Source organism: Sus scrofa, chromosome 6 (assembly GCF_000003025.6).
Source record: "Sus scrofa isolate TJ Tabasco breed Duroc chromosome 6, Sscrofa11.1, whole genome shotgun sequence".
In the NCBI taxonomy this organism is placed as follows: Eukaryota; Metazoa; Chordata; class Mammalia; order Artiodactyla; family Suidae; genus Sus; species Sus scrofa.
In genome coordinates this window covers 84,916,285-84,932,593 of record NC_010448.4, presented here as the reverse complement: position 1 = coordinate 84,932,593, position 16,309 = coordinate 84,916,285, and the positions used below count along the sequence as shown (strand labels likewise).

General features: G+C 42.9%; 1 protein-coding gene across 1 annotated transcript in view; it reads right to left on the bottom strand.

Moving 5' to 3' along the window:
* The window catches only part of STX12 (syntaxin 12), a 41,409-nt gene extending 27,642 nt beyond the window's left edge, over nt 1-13,767 (bottom strand). Inside the window, exon 1 of the mRNA NM_001243442.1 lies at nt 13,520-13,767. Coding sequence (NP_001230371.1) covers nt 13,520-13,637 — 118 coding nt within the window. The 5' untranslated portion in view covers nt 13,638-13,767. The remainder of the gene's footprint in view (nt 1-13,519) is intronic.

The window sequence follows — 16,309 nt, the reverse complement described above, 5'->3', positions numbered from 1 at the left end:
TGTACATACTGGTCCTATGATATACACAAATTAACAATGTATATATTTAATTGTGTATATCACAGGAACAGTATATATATACAAGGCTTCCATACCCAATGAGAAAGAACCTTCATTTATTAGACTTCTGAATTTTAAAAACTGTTTCTCACAGTACAGTATTCCTTAGGTAACCAAATTTGGGTATCATAGTCATAAATTTATCCCTAATTTGGTCACCAAGAGTAGTAAAAAGGCAAGCTGAAGTTTATTAAGCACCAGTTACCTTAAAAAAACAGAGATATGTGGGAGTTCCCGTTTGTGGCGCAGCGGAAATAAATCTGACTAGTATCCATGAGGAAATGTTTTAATCCCTGGCCTTGATCAGTGGGTTGGGAATCCTGCATTGCCATGAGCTGCAGTGTAGGTCGCATATTCCATGTTGCTGTGGTGTGCTGTGGGCCAGCAGCTGTAGCTCCAATTTGACCCCTGGCCTGGAAACTTTCATATGCTGCAGGTGCAGCCGTAAAAACCAAAAATAACAAAAACAAAAAAACCCCTCCAAAAAACAAAAAACCCACAGATATGCTAATAGCCTCTAACTCTGCTAAGAAATAGGGATTGAGCAAAATCTTCTAGGTGATCGCTGGGTAACTACCCATAACCTAATCCTTAGCAGAGTGTACAAATTATTTCTCCTATAAAAATGAATAATCAGGAGTTCCCGTCATGGCGCAGTGGTTAACGAATCCGACTAGGAACCATGAGGTTGCAGGTTCGGTCCCTGCCCTTGCTCAGTGGGTTAACGATCCGGCGTTGCCGTGAGCTGTGGTATAGGTCGCAGACGCGGCTTGGATCCCGAGTTGCTGTGGCTCTGGCGTAGGCCAGTGGCTACAGCTCCGATTCGACCCCTAGCCTGGGAACCTCCATATGCCACGGGAGCGGCCCAAAGAAAGAGCAAAAAGACAAAAAATAAATAAATAAATAAAAGAATTACTTCTACCTTGATGTGAAAATAAATTAACAAAAAAAAATTAATAATCAGAAACCTCAATTAGAAGTTCCCATTGGGGCTCAGCAGAAACAATCTGACTAGCATCCATGACAATGCAGGTTTGATCCCAGGCCTCACTCAGTGAGTTGAGGATCGGTGTTGCCATGAGCTGTGGTGTAGGCTGCAGATGCGGCTCAGATCTGGTGTTACTGTGGCTGTGGTGTAGGCCGGTGGCTACAGCTCCTGATTCAACCCCTAGCCTGGGAGCCTCCATATGTCATGAGTGCGGCCCTAAAAAAAGAGAAAGAAAAAAAAAACCTCAATTAAACAGAGCTGGGAGAACAGAAGGGGGAGCTCTTACATCCTGACACAAGAGCAAAGCCCAACAGGAAGCCCTGTTAGTCACGGAAAAGCCTTGGACCCTTTGTTTACTATAGCCTGCCCAACTTCCTTTTCCCTCTACAAGAGTGTCCTCCTTCCCTAGCCATGAGGGGACTTGCGCTTGGCTTGCCATGACTACTGCCCCAAATGGCATTTCTCTGCTGATCCTGAATACACCTGTCTTTGCTGGAGAAATATCTGGCAGTTTTTTGTTTTAGGTCAACACTCCCCACCCCAAATCACTATGTCATCATGGGTATTATAAAGCAAGTTTTCGAAGTCGAGAATATATAAGTTTGTAACACTTCAAATTATGATTTTATCTTATTTTGAGACCATTTTTAAAGCAAAGATACAACTCCAATTTTATCACAGAAATAAAGGATTCACTTGATAGAAGATTTGTCTTTTGACAAACTTTCCAAAAATATAACTATTCTATTAAACAAGGGTTTTTAGCTTAATGGTTCCATAAGAAAATGTAAGCACTATAAAATACTGCATTCTGAAGTTTCTGCTGTGGTGCAGCTGGTTAAGGATCTGGCACTGTCACAGTTGTGGTGTATGTAGGTTGCAGATGCAGCTCAGATTCAATCTCTGGCCCAAGAATTTCCATATGCCATGGGTTTGGCCAAAGACAAAACAAAACAAAACAAAAACACCCTGCATTCTGCTACAAAAGCATTACATAAGATATAAATAACCATTTTTCATCACTAAGATACAGAGTGTCCTTCTTATCTAAGTCAAATGGGAATCGGAATGTCACTAAAGCCATCAGCTAGATGGTCAAAAAAAGAATTTAAGAAAAAGGACAGACATTAGTATTTACTGAGCATTCACCCTGTGTCAGACATAGAGCTAGGTACTTGATGTGGTATAGTAAAAAAAATATTTGGTTTTTGTCTCCAGTTCTTGGCACAAAACTCCTAAAATCTTGTAATTTCCTGAGTGATAGGAGTGTCTTTTGTTATTCATAAAGAGCTCCTTTTGAGCATACCAAGTTAACCTACTGAGGTGACTTAGGGTAGGGCCCCTGACAGCCTTAGGTTAAGTAGGGCTAGTCACCAGAAAGACTAAATGATTAGCAGATTGGAACTTTTAGCCTTACCCACCAACCGCTGGAAAGGGGAATGGTGTGGAGTTGGGGGCAGGGGGGGACACGCACAGATTAAACTCTACAAATTCTTGACCTAGATTTGATGAGCTTCTGGACCGGAGAACACATGGTGATATGGGGAGGGTATCAGTGCCCAGAGAGAGCTTGGAAGTTCTGAGCCTCTTCCTACGTACCTTCCCCCAGGTATCTCTTCCATCCAGCTATTCCTGAATTACATCCTTTTATAATCAACCAGTAATCTAGTAAATAAATGTTATCCTGAGTTATGTGAGCTGTGCTAGCAAACTAACTGAACCCAAAGAGGGAGTCATGGGAACTTCCAATATAGCCTACTAGTCAGAAGCACAGACCAACAACTTGGACTTAAAACTGGCAACCAAAGGCTCAGGCGGCGGGGGTGGGGTGGGGGGGTGGAGTCTTGTGGGACTAAGGCCTTAACTTGTGGAATCTGATCTAACTCCAGGTAAATAGTGTCAGAATCAAGTTAAACTACAGGATACCTAATTGATGCTCAGAGAATCTGAGAACGGCTTGGTGTGTGGTAAACTCAAACATCTGGTGTCAGAAGTACTGAGGATGAAAGAAACACAAGAGAAGTGTTTTTCCTTTACACTGTGTGTGTGTGTGTGTGTGTGTGTGTGTGTGTGTGTGTGTGTGTGTGTGTGTGCGTGCGTCTTTTTGCCTTTTCTAGGGCCGCTCCTGCAGCATATGGAGGTTCCCAGGCTAGGGGTCTAATCAGAGCTGTAGCTGCTGGCCTACACCACAGCCACAGCAATGCTGGATCTGAGCCACCTCTGCGACCTACACCACAGCTCACGGCAACGCGGGATCCTTAACCCACTGAGTAAGGCCAGGGATCGAACCCACAACCTCATGGTTCCTAGTCGGATTCGTTCACCACTGAGCCACGATGGGAACTCCTCCTTTACACTTGATAAGCATTATCTTACTAGAGTCCAGCAGCATTATTACAGATGGACATACTGAGTCTCATAAGCATTACAAAACTCATTCGTTCATTTATTCAGAGTACCTACTCTACATTGTTCTATGTTCTAGAAGATAACTGCTCTCAATAAGCTTATATTTTAAGGAAAAGAGATATCAGGTGGTGATAAGTGCTATGAAGAAAAATAAATTTGGGTAAGGGCTGGACAAACAAGGCAGGGAGAGGGTACTAGTTTACACAGTGTGGTCAGAGAAGACCTCTCTGATAAGGTGACATAGGGCAGAGACCTAAAGGAAGTGAAAGAGCAGCTACGGGAAATATCTGGGGGAGAAGCTTTCTAGCAGAGTATTAAGCACAAAGTCCCCAGGGCAAGAGCACTTGTGATGGAGGCACAGGAAGAGGCCAGGGTGGCTAGAGTGAGCAAGAGAGAGGTAAGATGGAGCGGGGAGCTAGATTCCATAGGGCCTTGCAAACTAGGTGAGCATGTCGAATTGGGGGGAGGGGCACGCCCATGCATGTGTAAGTTCCCAGTCCAGGGATCAAAGCTGCATCACAGCAGTGACCCAAGCTGCAACAGTGACAACGCCAGATCCTTAACCCACTAGAACTTCAAATTTTAGTGAAATTGGAAGCCACTGATGGTTTTGAGCAGTGTCATAATAACCAGAATTCAAACCCAGGGCTAATTCCAATAGCTATGTTCATTACGGCACATTATGTTCTCTCAAAAGGCTGGTGCCTAAAGGAAATAAACAGAATGTAGCGACATAGGGCAGCTTCCATTCCAATGTCTCACTTAGCCCCACCCTGCTTATCTGGTAGCTCCCTAACTTAACAGCTCTCTGCTCCAGATAGCTGATGCCCTTGCTCTGACCTGCTCCCTTCCCCAACTCCCTCCCACCTTTGAGAATGTTCCTGTGTATTCAACAGAGTCCAGCAGAGTGCTGAACACCCAGTGGGTACAAAGTAACTGCTGATTAATTGAGTTAGCCTTTGTTTTATGTCTTGACACTTTAAGGCAGAAGATATGAATGAATGTGAGTTAGGAATAAACTCTAAGCCAGACTCAACCACTAACTAGATGTGTGGCACCAAGCAAGTCATTTCATGTTGCTGGGTCTCTTTTCACCAATCGTATACGATATTAGGGTTTAACTAACATATATCTGCCACAGTACTTACTATTTGTGTGAGTGGGGCTTTTTTCCTTATTAAATTATTACAGTTATATAAGGGCTGAATATTCTCTAAGTACTCCCATCACTGCTTAATGCTAAAATTCAACGATAATGAAGAAGCTCTACTCCCAGAATGATGCTTGCAAATGGTGCTTTGGCAAGCCAGGGTTTGGCTTAGAGACTCCGCCTATGTACAAATGGGACTGGACTAACAACATGCCTCTGGATCACATTCTACTCATTTTTTTATTTGCATAACCACACATATGTACACACCCTTCCAGAAAATAATCACTTGAATAAAGTGCGACATAAAGGTAAATGTTACCAGTATCCTAGTTCAAGGAAACAGAGCTCATCCAACTGACTGTCTCTATACAGGGCACTCTTCTTATACTAGAGATATGTCAAAGTTTCAACTTATTAATTATTTCTCAAAACTTACATGGAGGGAGTTCCATTGTGGCACAACGGAAATGAATCCGACTAGTAACCATGAGGACACAGGTTCACTCAGTGGGCCAGAGATCTGGTGTTGCTGTGAGCTGTGGTGTAGGTCACATACATGGCTCAGATCCTGTTTTGTTGTGCTGTGGTGTAGGCCAGTGGCTACAGCTCCAGTTGGACTCCTAACCTGGGAACCTCCATATGCTGTGAGAGCTACCCAAAAAAGCAAAAAAAAAAAAACCCCAAAAAAACAAAAAAAAAAACCCACAAAACTTACATGGAGTTCCTTCTGTGGAGCAGCAGAAATAAACCCAACTAGTATCCATGAGGATGCAGGTTTGATCCCTGGCCTCACTCAGTGGGTTGGGGATCCGTCATTGCCGTGAGCTGTGGTGTAGGTCAAAGTCATGGCTCAGATCCCACATTGCTGTGGCTGTGGCGTAGGCCAGGAGCTGCAGCTCTGATTTGACCCTTAACCTGGGAACTTCCATATGCCATGACTACAGCCCTAAAAATGCAAGAAAAAAAAAAAAGAAAAGAAAATCCACAAAACTTATTAAATACCCTAAACAGTAATTGGGATTTTATAGACTATGGGGAAAAATCAATTAAAATCAGCTGTTCTTTATATATTTGCAGCTGAGAACTTTTTTTTTTACCTAGACTTTTCTGACTTAAGGCCTTTATAGCTAAGCACCAGAATTAACCCAAGCCTCCATCAATTCTATCTAAATTCCTGAATATTGATATTTTCCTAAAAGTTTCCAACAAGACTCAGCTATCAGATGCCCCCAAACTCAAATTATAAGGATAGCAGTGTCTTCATTCACTGGAACCCAAAGACATAGAATTTTTTTGTATACTGCCCTCCATAATCAACAACACCAGGGCTTTATTCAAAAATCCTGTCTCAGTGACTGATCTGTTTTACAATTAAGAACTGTATCCCTTAAACCTAATGCACAAAAAGAAACAGAATGTTTGCATATACACTTATTTTCAGGTGAATGTACTTAAAATGTTGAAAAGTAAAGAGATACTTTTTGGAACAATTTTTATCAAAATGGATTGAATCTAAAAAAGGTTTTCTGGTCAGCTTGGTTAGAATCCTTTTCAAGCATTGTAGTAAGTAAGTTTTACTTTAGATTGATTTCTTAAAACATTTGTATGAAAATAATTGGTCCCTATCCTCTAGGAAATGCTATATAATCCTGGAAACCAGATGACTAGGCCAAATATAAAGAAAAGTCCTTCAGTTCTGTGTAAGCAATTTTGTTATTTTTAAAACTAGGTCTCAATTTCTCTTACCACTGACCTCTCATTTTTAAAAGCATGTCCTGACTAAAACTTTTAAAAGACTATGAAGCAAATCAATTTATTGCATATTACAGCTAACATCCACACTAAGAACTACTCTAAACGAAGTCTTTATGTGCTTTTTGCGGTTATCAGCTTTAAGCAGAATCTCAATCTCCATATGAACCTTAATCTAAATCAAAGTCTAGTGATATCAAAAGCAACTACCATACAGGTAAAAATGTATTGCTTTTGCACAGCTATAATGAAAACGATCTGACTTTTTAAAAGTAGCCACTCTTATCAGTGGGTTAAGGATATGGCATTGTCACTGCTGTGGCTCTGGTTATAGCTGTGGCACGGGTTCCACGTGGCCGCTAAAATGAAGCCACTCTATTGCAACAGTAAAGCTCTAAACTACACTGAATATGAATACTAAATATCAAAGGTATAATCTTATATTTACCATACCAGTGAAAGAACACATAGCAGTTAAGGGCATAGACTCTGAACTAAGACTGCCTTTGTGGTATTCCTGGTTCCACCATTTCCTAGCTTTGTGACCTGGAGCAAAGGGCTCATTCCTCCATGCCTCAGTTTCCTTGCCTAAAAAATGGGAAAAACAGAGTTCCCGTCGTGGCGCAGTGGTTAACGAATCCAACTAGGAACCACGAGGTTGTGGGTTCGATCCCTGGCCTTGCTCATTGGGTTAAGGATCTGGCGTTGCCGTGAGCTGTGGTGTAGGTCACAGAGGCGGCTCGGATCCAGCGTTGCTGTGGCTGTGGCCTAGGCCAGTGGCTACAGCTTCGATTAGACCCCTAGCCTGGGAACCTCCACATGCCACAAGAGTGGCCCAAGAAATGGCAAAAAGACAGAAAAAAAAAAAAAAAAAAAGGGGGAAAATCCTCATATGATTGTTGTAAGGATGACATAAGATAATATGAAGCTAAATGTAGAACAAAGCCTGGCACTTAAAAGAACACAATTAAGGATAGCTATTATTATCAAACTTGAGACCAAGAAAATGTACTTAGCAACGATAAAATCAATTAAGTACATATTGAATGCCAACTACGTATCTGCTGCTGTGCCAGGCACTGTAGCTAAAGAGAACTGTACAATGCACGGTCGGCATCCCCACAAAACTAATAGTGATCTTTCAGCTGGAATGACAAGGTCAAAAAGCATGAATTAATTAAAGACTACAGAATAAAATGCTAAATTATTAAAGGGAACTGCTTGCAAATTCAAAGTAAAAACAAAAAAAATAATGGTGAACATTTCTTAAACACCATGTTGAAGGCACTGTTTCTGAGCACTTTACATAAATTACCTCATTTAATTCTCGCAATTCTATGAAGCAGAGATTATTATTAACTCCATTTTAACAATAAGGAAATTGAAAAATAGAGAGGTCCAGCCATATGCCCACATAGCTATTAAGAAGCAGATCCAGGACTCAAACCCAGGCAGTCTGACTTCTGAGCCTGCTCACTTAACTACAAAACTATATTGGGGCAAGAGACTCCACCAATAATGTCACCATTTACTGAATGTCTACTAGGTGCCAGGCACCATACTAGGCACCTTCAGACATCCCATTTAACAATACCCTTCATTTCACAGATGGGGTAACAGACAAAACGGGCACTAGCCTGCCCAGAGATAACAGTACAACACAAAGGAGTAAGGACTCAGTCACTGATCTGCTGAGCCTAAAGCCCAGGCCCTTTCAGACTTCTGTCTCTTTCAAAAGCAAAGGAAGGCTTAGTTACAAGGGGCAGGATTTAAGCACAACTCATAGGATCTGCATAATTTAGGAAGGTAGTGAGGTAGGGAAAGACTATAGAAAGGAGGAACAGAATGAGCAAAATCACGGAACAAAAACCAGTTTAGGGATATTAAGGAAAAGAGCCTGCCTGTCTCAAAGGGTGAAGAGGAGTAGAAAATACAACCAATTTGGGTTAAGACGACAGAGAGAGTGAAAGCAAGGTAGAATGTTGAGAGCTGATGAAGTAGGCAACAGAGAGCCTCTGCTGGCTCTTGAGGAGGTGAGTGAAATACAATAAAAACAGAATTTTAGACATAGTGCTAATAGCATTATCAGGATGAACCAGAATAGGAACAGAGACTGAGCGTATGCTGCTGGATTAGAGGTGCTGAGATCATGAAGACTTGAAGAGGACGGCAATGAAATAAAGAGCAAAGGGGCCAAGGAGTTCTCGCTGTGGCACAGTGGGTTAAGAATCTGATTACAGCGGCTCAAGTGGCTGTGGGGGCGTAGGTTTGATTCCCAGCCTGGCACAGTGGGTTAAAGGATCCGGAGTAGGTTGCAGCTTCAGCTGAGATTCAATCCCTGGCCTGGGAACTTCCATATGCCGTGAGAGCAGCCATAAAAAAAAATTAATAATTTTTTTTCCTTTGGGCTGAACCCTTGGTATATGGAGGTTTCCAGGCTAGGGGTTGAATCGGAGCTGCAGCTGCCAGCCTACACCAGAGCTACAGCAACGCCAGATCTGAGCTGCATCTGCAAACTACACCACAGCTCATGGCAACACTGGATCCTTAACCCACTGAGCGAGGCCAGGGATCGAACCCTCAATCTCATGGTTCCTAGCCCAATTCGTTTCCACTGAGCCATGACAGGAACTCCAAAAATAAATAAATTTCTAAAAAGTAAGTTAAAAAAAGAGCAAGGGGCCACTATGAAAATAACTTTGAAAGAACCCACCCCCAAACACAGGATTTCACATTAATCAGTTTTAAAAGTTCAACTGTCTTTTATTTTTTAGTAAACAAAATTGTATCAAAAAATTAGCAACATTAAAGAACAGAAATGCTGTTCTTTAATCTTCTCAGAGATAACTTGGAGTCTGTTAGAATACTTCCTATATCTGCCTCAGCAATACTTGCCCAGACCCTTTGTTCCACAACAGGCAGAGTCAAGCAGGTTTCTTCTGTAGCCCCCACACACTGATAACAACCCTTTGTACCAGGCAGTCAACCTTAGCTGTACCTATAACAACCCACACAGTGGCCTGCTGTATTTCAGGCTGAACTGCTCAGCAATTTCAAACCTACATCTGTGGCTGAACAACTGAGAAAAAAGAACAGGGATACTTTTAAATTGTCGCTGGGCACAGGTCCTTGCAGGACTATACGGATGGGGGTATATGTCTGGGAGCTCACTTTCAGACTGTATACTTACAGTATGCTGGCCATGTTTGAGGGTTGGGCACAAGCCTGATAACTGGGTAGAAGCAATCCACCCTACCAATTTCAGACTCCCATTGCCTCACCAGACAATCCCAAGGGAAGAAAAATTTCAACTCACATTGCCTAGGGTAATAGGATATGGTACCCATGAGGCAAGAAGGGTTCCAAGACTATAGAGAAAATCTCATTCACTCAAATCTACTAAATACAATTTGGTAAGCATCAAGACCGTAAATGAGGAGTTCCTGTCGTGGCTCAGCAGTTAATGACTCTGACTAGGAACCATGAGGTTGCAGGTTTGATCCCTGGCCTTACTCAGTGGGTTGAGGATCTGGCGTTACTGTGGCTCAGGCGTAGGTTGAAAGCTACAGCTCTGATTAGACCCCTAGCCTGGGAACCTCCATATGCTGCGGGTGCGGCCCTAGAAAAGACAAAAAAAAAAAAAAAAGACCCTAAATTACATGATCCCTCGCTACCTCCCTGGCCTCTTTTCCTGCTACGTTTCAGTCTCTAACTGCAGTCCAGTCACACTAGCCTCCTCGCTATTCTCTGAACACAGCGAGATCTTTGCTCTTACCATTCCCTCTGCCAGGAATGGCCTCCCCCAGCTACTCATGTTGCCCCCTTACTCACTTCATTTGGGTGTCTACTCAAGCGACCTCCTCAGAAAGGCCTCCCTTGACCAGCTGATCTAAAATACAGAATAGCACACCCACCCTCTTTGTGTCTTCACTCTCTAGCCCCTCACCCTACTTTACTGTTTCTTCAAAGCACTTATGATTACTCACTATTATTTATACATGTGTATATATGCATATGGGTGTGCGTATATATACATAACACAAACATACACACATATACACACACTATCGGGGCAGGGATTTTGTCTGTCTTATTCACCACTCCATCCCCAGTGCACAGCAGACACTCAAAGAATATTTGTTGAACAGTGAATGAATGAATGAATCTATCATATGCTTAGGTCTGAGATAAGTACAAGAAATATAAAGACGAATGAGTCATGTCCCATTCTTCAAAGGAACTAACAATCTAGCAGAAGTATACACACCACAAGAAGAAAAAGTTCCACAGGCTCATGTATTCCCCAGAGTTTCCTATGAAGAGGAAAGAAAGAGAAAGAAAGAAAGACAGACAGACTGACGGACGGAAAGAGAAGGGAAGGGAGGAGGGAGGGAGGGAAGAAGGAAAAGAAAAAGTCACCTGTAACCTGTTGAAGCGTTAACTGCTACAAAACTGTAATATTAATTAAAAACTATAAAAAGGCTAAATGCTGGTCATAAGACACAGATCTGGTTTCAAATTTATGTTTTGCCATTTGCCAGCTGGGTAATTATTTAACTTTTCTCAGCTTGTTTCCTAACCCCTTAAAAAGAAGTAATATTGGTAATTGTTTCACGGGGTTGTTACAAAATTAGGTAAAATAATGCATGTAAAGCACTTTTTTTTTTTTCTTTTTATGGCCACACCTGCAGCATATGGAAGTTCCTGGGCCAGGGGTTGAACTAAGGCTGCAGCTGCAACCTATACCACAACCACGGCAACACTGGATCTGAGCTGCACGTAGGACCTAGACCACAGTTTGCAACAACACCAGATCGTTAGCCCACTGAGCCAGGCCAGGGATTGAACCTGAATCCTCACAGTGATGATATCAGGTCCTTAACCTGCTGAGCCACAGCAGAAACTCCTATAAAGCTTATATTACCTGGCATACAGTATGTACTCAAATGTCAGTTATTAATGTTATTAATAGTTGAATTCAATTATCCACTTGAGCCTGATGCCCACTTTTCTTGAGGCCCGCACCTGCAGCATATGGAAGATCCTGGGCTAAGGGCTGAACTGGAGCTACAGCTGCAGGCCTACACAACAGCCATAACACTACCAGATCCAAGCTACGTCTGTGACCTACACCAGAGTTCATGGCAACACCAGATCATTAACCCACTGAGCAAGGCCAGGGATCAAACGCACATCATCATGGATACTAGTTCGTTAACCACAGAGCCACAATGGGAACTCCCCTCATGCCTGCTTAATCAACAGATAAACTTTATCAATTCTATCACCAAAGATACCTCTCCTATCCTTTCCTTCCTTCTTTGCATTTTCAGTTCCTACCTGGTGTCCATGATTCCAGTCGCTCCCTTCCAACTCAATGTACATGTTTCTAAAGAATTAAATCCAAGCCCCCTTAGTTTAGCACTTACAGTCCTCCATGTTTGGGCCTCGACTTACCTTTCCAATCCTATTTTCCACTACTTTCTGGAATTCACCATTCTAGCCAAATTAAATCACTCTACTTTTCTATACACACCACACGCTTTCCCACTACTGCACCTTGTTCATTTTATTCTCTTCTTTAACTGCCAAAAGTTCAAATCCTTCCCACCATCTTTCCAAACCTAGCTCAAATGCCCAAACACCTCCCCCGGCCCCTCCCAAATGAAAAAGGTGTCTCTCTCCTGAATATCTATAATTTTATTACACTTCTTCTATAGTACTGATCTCTTTCAACTTTTTATTTTGGTTGTTATGTATGCCACGGATTCCCTGTTAAAAGAACCCATGCCAGTTCCTATACATACTACATGCCTGATACTCAAACAGAAGTAGAATGAACATTTCACAGATAGACATTAAAATGAGATTTGGCCTCAACAAGAAACTTTCAGCCCTGAACGAGAATTTTCTGATCTAATCTGGGCTACGGCTCCCTCACAAAAGGAAATTGGAACACAAAGTACTATACTTTCTAACCAGTGGTCATATTAATTTTTGTTTGAAATTTCTGCAGTTAATAGACCACATATTCTTCTTTCCACTTTCCAAGCATCCAGGCTCAAACGCTTTCCATCAGAAACTTTCCCTAGCTCAAAATTCTACATTATACATTTAAATTTAAAGCAAAGTGATAGATAGAACATAACTGTAATTCAGGGCCAGCTAGTTCTACTTATTAACAGAGGACAACCAAGCTCACAAAAACACAATAAAAAACAAGGATGATGATGATACCATTCTTTCCAAATAGTCGCTGCTGACCTCTTGTTTACAAGGTTCTGAGCTGATTTTCAGGCACAAGAAATAGCTTGTATTTGACTCATTCAACTGCAGTCTCATTCAGACCCTAATGTTGGATGGTGTGTAGTTTTAAGACAAGCAATGACATTCTGAAATCCACCACCAACTCTGCCATGTCTTACTTGCTAGCTGATGGAGACTAAGTCCCTTTGCCTGTCTCATGTTAGTTCAAAAGAGTAACTAAATGGGGAAGGAAAACAAAACCCTCATTGGCTTGAAATCCAAAAATATATGCATATCTTTTGCTACAAAGACAACGTAAGTTGAAATGTTTTCGGTGAAATCTCTTTATTAAAGCAGAATCTCACCCCTTAAAGTCATTGTGTCTGATTTCAAAATCCATTACAGAAAGAACTGGGTTAAAATCACCAAAACATATGCACTCTCCACTTCCCTTAATTGAAAGCTGCTGACGTCCAAGAAGCCAGAAGCTGAGCAGAAAGTAAAGTCTAAACCAGTAAACAACTCCAGACCCAGACCAAAGAGGAAAGAGAGGTGGGTGGAGGGAGGCAGATGACAGGAAAAACTCGGCTGACCACTGCACCACGTCGACTCACTTAGTACTCTGGAGAGGACACATATACACCCTCCCACCCCGGAGTTGTCAGGACTGTAGTCCTGGCCCCAACACCTTTAGGGCAAAACTCTTGAGAAGAAACTCGAGCTTCAGCTGGGGCTAGGGACTCTCAGGGAGCCTGGGCCTGGCAGACTCGAGGATGGCAGCCCGCCGCACCCAGAGCGGAGGGCCCGAGACGGCCTCGGCTGTGGCCTTGGCCGGGCTCCGCGTCCCGGTAGTCTCACCCAGGCCTGTCCCCAGGATGGTCCCCGCCCCCCAGCCCGGTACCCCGGCTCACTGGCTTGGCTGATCCGCTGGATGTTGCCACTGCACGTCTGGATGATGCTGTTGAAGTCCCGGAGCGGGGGCCCCGAGGCCCCCGGGTTCCGGTACATGTCTAGGGGACCGTAGGACATGACGAGGAGCCGAGACCGACTTGCCCTGCACCGCGCTCCTACCGGAAGCAGCCGCCAGACCCGACCCGCAGGCTGACAGGGAAACCGGGAAGAGAAAGGGCTGGGAAGGGGATGAAGCTGCGTGCGCACTAGCCCCGCCCCCTCGCGGCGCGCACGCGTCCGTCCCCGACCCGACCGGCCCCACAATGCGCAGGCGCTGTTGGAACTGGTGCCGAGATGGGTAGCTTGGAGACCTGACGCTCTGGGGCTTGGGGATGCAGGGCGGAGCGATGACATCATACCTTTGGGGCTCGGATTGGAGGATCTGGGGTGGCGGTGTTGTTTATCGCCAGGGCACGGTGACAAGAAGGCAAGAATTTTTCGATTAGCATAAAATTGTACCAGATGATCTCAGCCCTAACGTCCTATTCTGTTCTATTCTGAGACTTCAGGCCCAAATATGGGAGAATTTGATAACCTTGAAGCTCAGATGCGTAACCAAACTCCTGAAATCCCTCACTCTGCTTCCAGCCTCAAAGGCTTTGGTAGGATTTGTGGAGAACTTTTATGGTTTACAAATCGCTCTCATTCTACCACCCCTCTTGTAGTCTCGTAGTCTAAACAATAAAACGATAATAATAATGGTAAGATTTATTGAGCACATATTATGTGTGACCCCTCACTGCAATTCAGTTGTTCTCTCTCTCTTTTTTTTTTTTTTTTTTTTTGCCTTTTTTGCATTTTGAGTGAATGACCTCAATGTTCCCATAAAAGACTGCATTTTGTAAGCGTATGATAAATGGAAATACAGGGGTAGGATTTTGCTTTGGGAGGAGATCAAGATAGACGTGAAGGCGAACTGGCAGTGTTTGTTTCCTGTGTTCTCCACCGCACCTCACACCAAGTCTGCTTTACTATCTCTGGGAAATAGCCAAGGCAGGAAGCTGCTTGCCTGAGTTGGGGGGGACACCCCAAATGGGTGAATGAGCCTGCATTCAGCCTTAGAACTTTTGTAAGCAAGGCTATCTCTATTTTCTGTTAGAGCATTTGTAACAGAGGTTTTTTGTTTTGTTTTGTTTTGTTTTTTTCTTTTTAGAAAAGGACAGATGACATTTGACATTTAGGGGCTCTCATTCTGGTTATTAAAACCCTACCATTTCTTAGAATCCATAGTTTTATGTCATATAGCAAATCATGTAAATTTTACTTTTTTACCTATAAAATCTTCTTGAGAATGTTTTCATTAACATTTGACTCTATTTAAAGTGAAGTTTGGAGTTTCCGTGTGGCTCAGTGGTTAACGAATCCGACTAGGAACCATGAGGTTGCAGGTTCGATCCCTGGCCCCACTCAGTGGGTTAAGGATCTGGTGCTGCCGTGAGCTGTGGCGTAGGTCACAGGGTCTGCTCAGATCCTGCGTTGCTGTGGCTATGGCCGGCAGCTACAGCTCCAATTAGACCCCTAGGCTGGAAACCTCCAAATGCCACTGGTGTGGCCTTAGAAATGACCAAAAAAAAAAAAAAGATTTAAAAAAAGTGAAGTTCAGTAAATGTATTTTTCTCCGAGGATTGAAGACATGGTGGTGGTTGTTATTGTTGGTTTCTTTCTCCATCTCAAATAAAAGTGGTTTTCCATCTGTGTCTTGGCTATCTTGTGCTATCTCTCATAGCAATACGTTTGTGCCTTGCGTATAAATACTGGCTGTCAAATGAACATTTTTTGCATTTACATGCCAGTGATCAAAAATAACTTAAATGCCCACTCAGGCAACTGAACATATTTTACAAAGCCATTGGTAATCCTCAAGATAAAGCGCATCTGATAAAGACCACCTATGGTCTAACTAAGTCAGGTTTATTAACTTAATGCTGCAACAGAGGTTACACACCAGAGGAATCACATGGCATCTCACCAAGCACAGAAAGAGAGAGAATTATTCTAGGATTTGGAAAGAGGGAGTGTAGGTAAAATTTAAAAGAAGCAGTGTATTCAGTAGTTTCAGAGCACACTAGGCTATGTGTAAAGGGATTATCATCAGGCCTGAGCTAACAAGTGAACTCAGGATCCTGTTTCCTTGGAAACTACAACGTGAGGATAAATGTGGAATGCTGTATCTGGAAACCCCTTATCTGAAGCTCTGCACCTGGGTTGGAAATTGAGGCTGTTTCTCCATGTCAAAGTAACTCAGATCCTCCAGGCAAGAGTGGAATATTCCGTTCTCACTGATATTTCAAATAGCAAATATTCTGAAAAAAGCTGTGCTTTTAGAAAATGAGGTCTCTCGCATTATGTCTTTTTGCTAATTGACAAAAACAGTTTTCATGGCTCGAACCCATCAAGGTGAGATTAGCTCCTTGGTAACAGATAAGGAAACTGTGTTCTCTAGAGGTTCTGGGTACTTGCCTGGTGTCATGCAGCTGTTAAATTGCAGAACCAAAGAGAAAGACAAATACCATATATATCACTTATATGTAGAATCTAATATACAGCACAAATGAACCTTTCCACAAAAAAGAGACTCATGGCCTTGGAGAACAGACTTGTGGTTGCCAAGGCGGAGGGAGAGGAGGAGGAAGTGGGTTGGAATGGGAGCCTGGGGTTAATAGATGAGAACTATAGCATGTGGAGTGGATAAACAATGAGATCCTGCTGTATAGCACAGGGAACTATATCCAGTCACTTGTGATGGAACA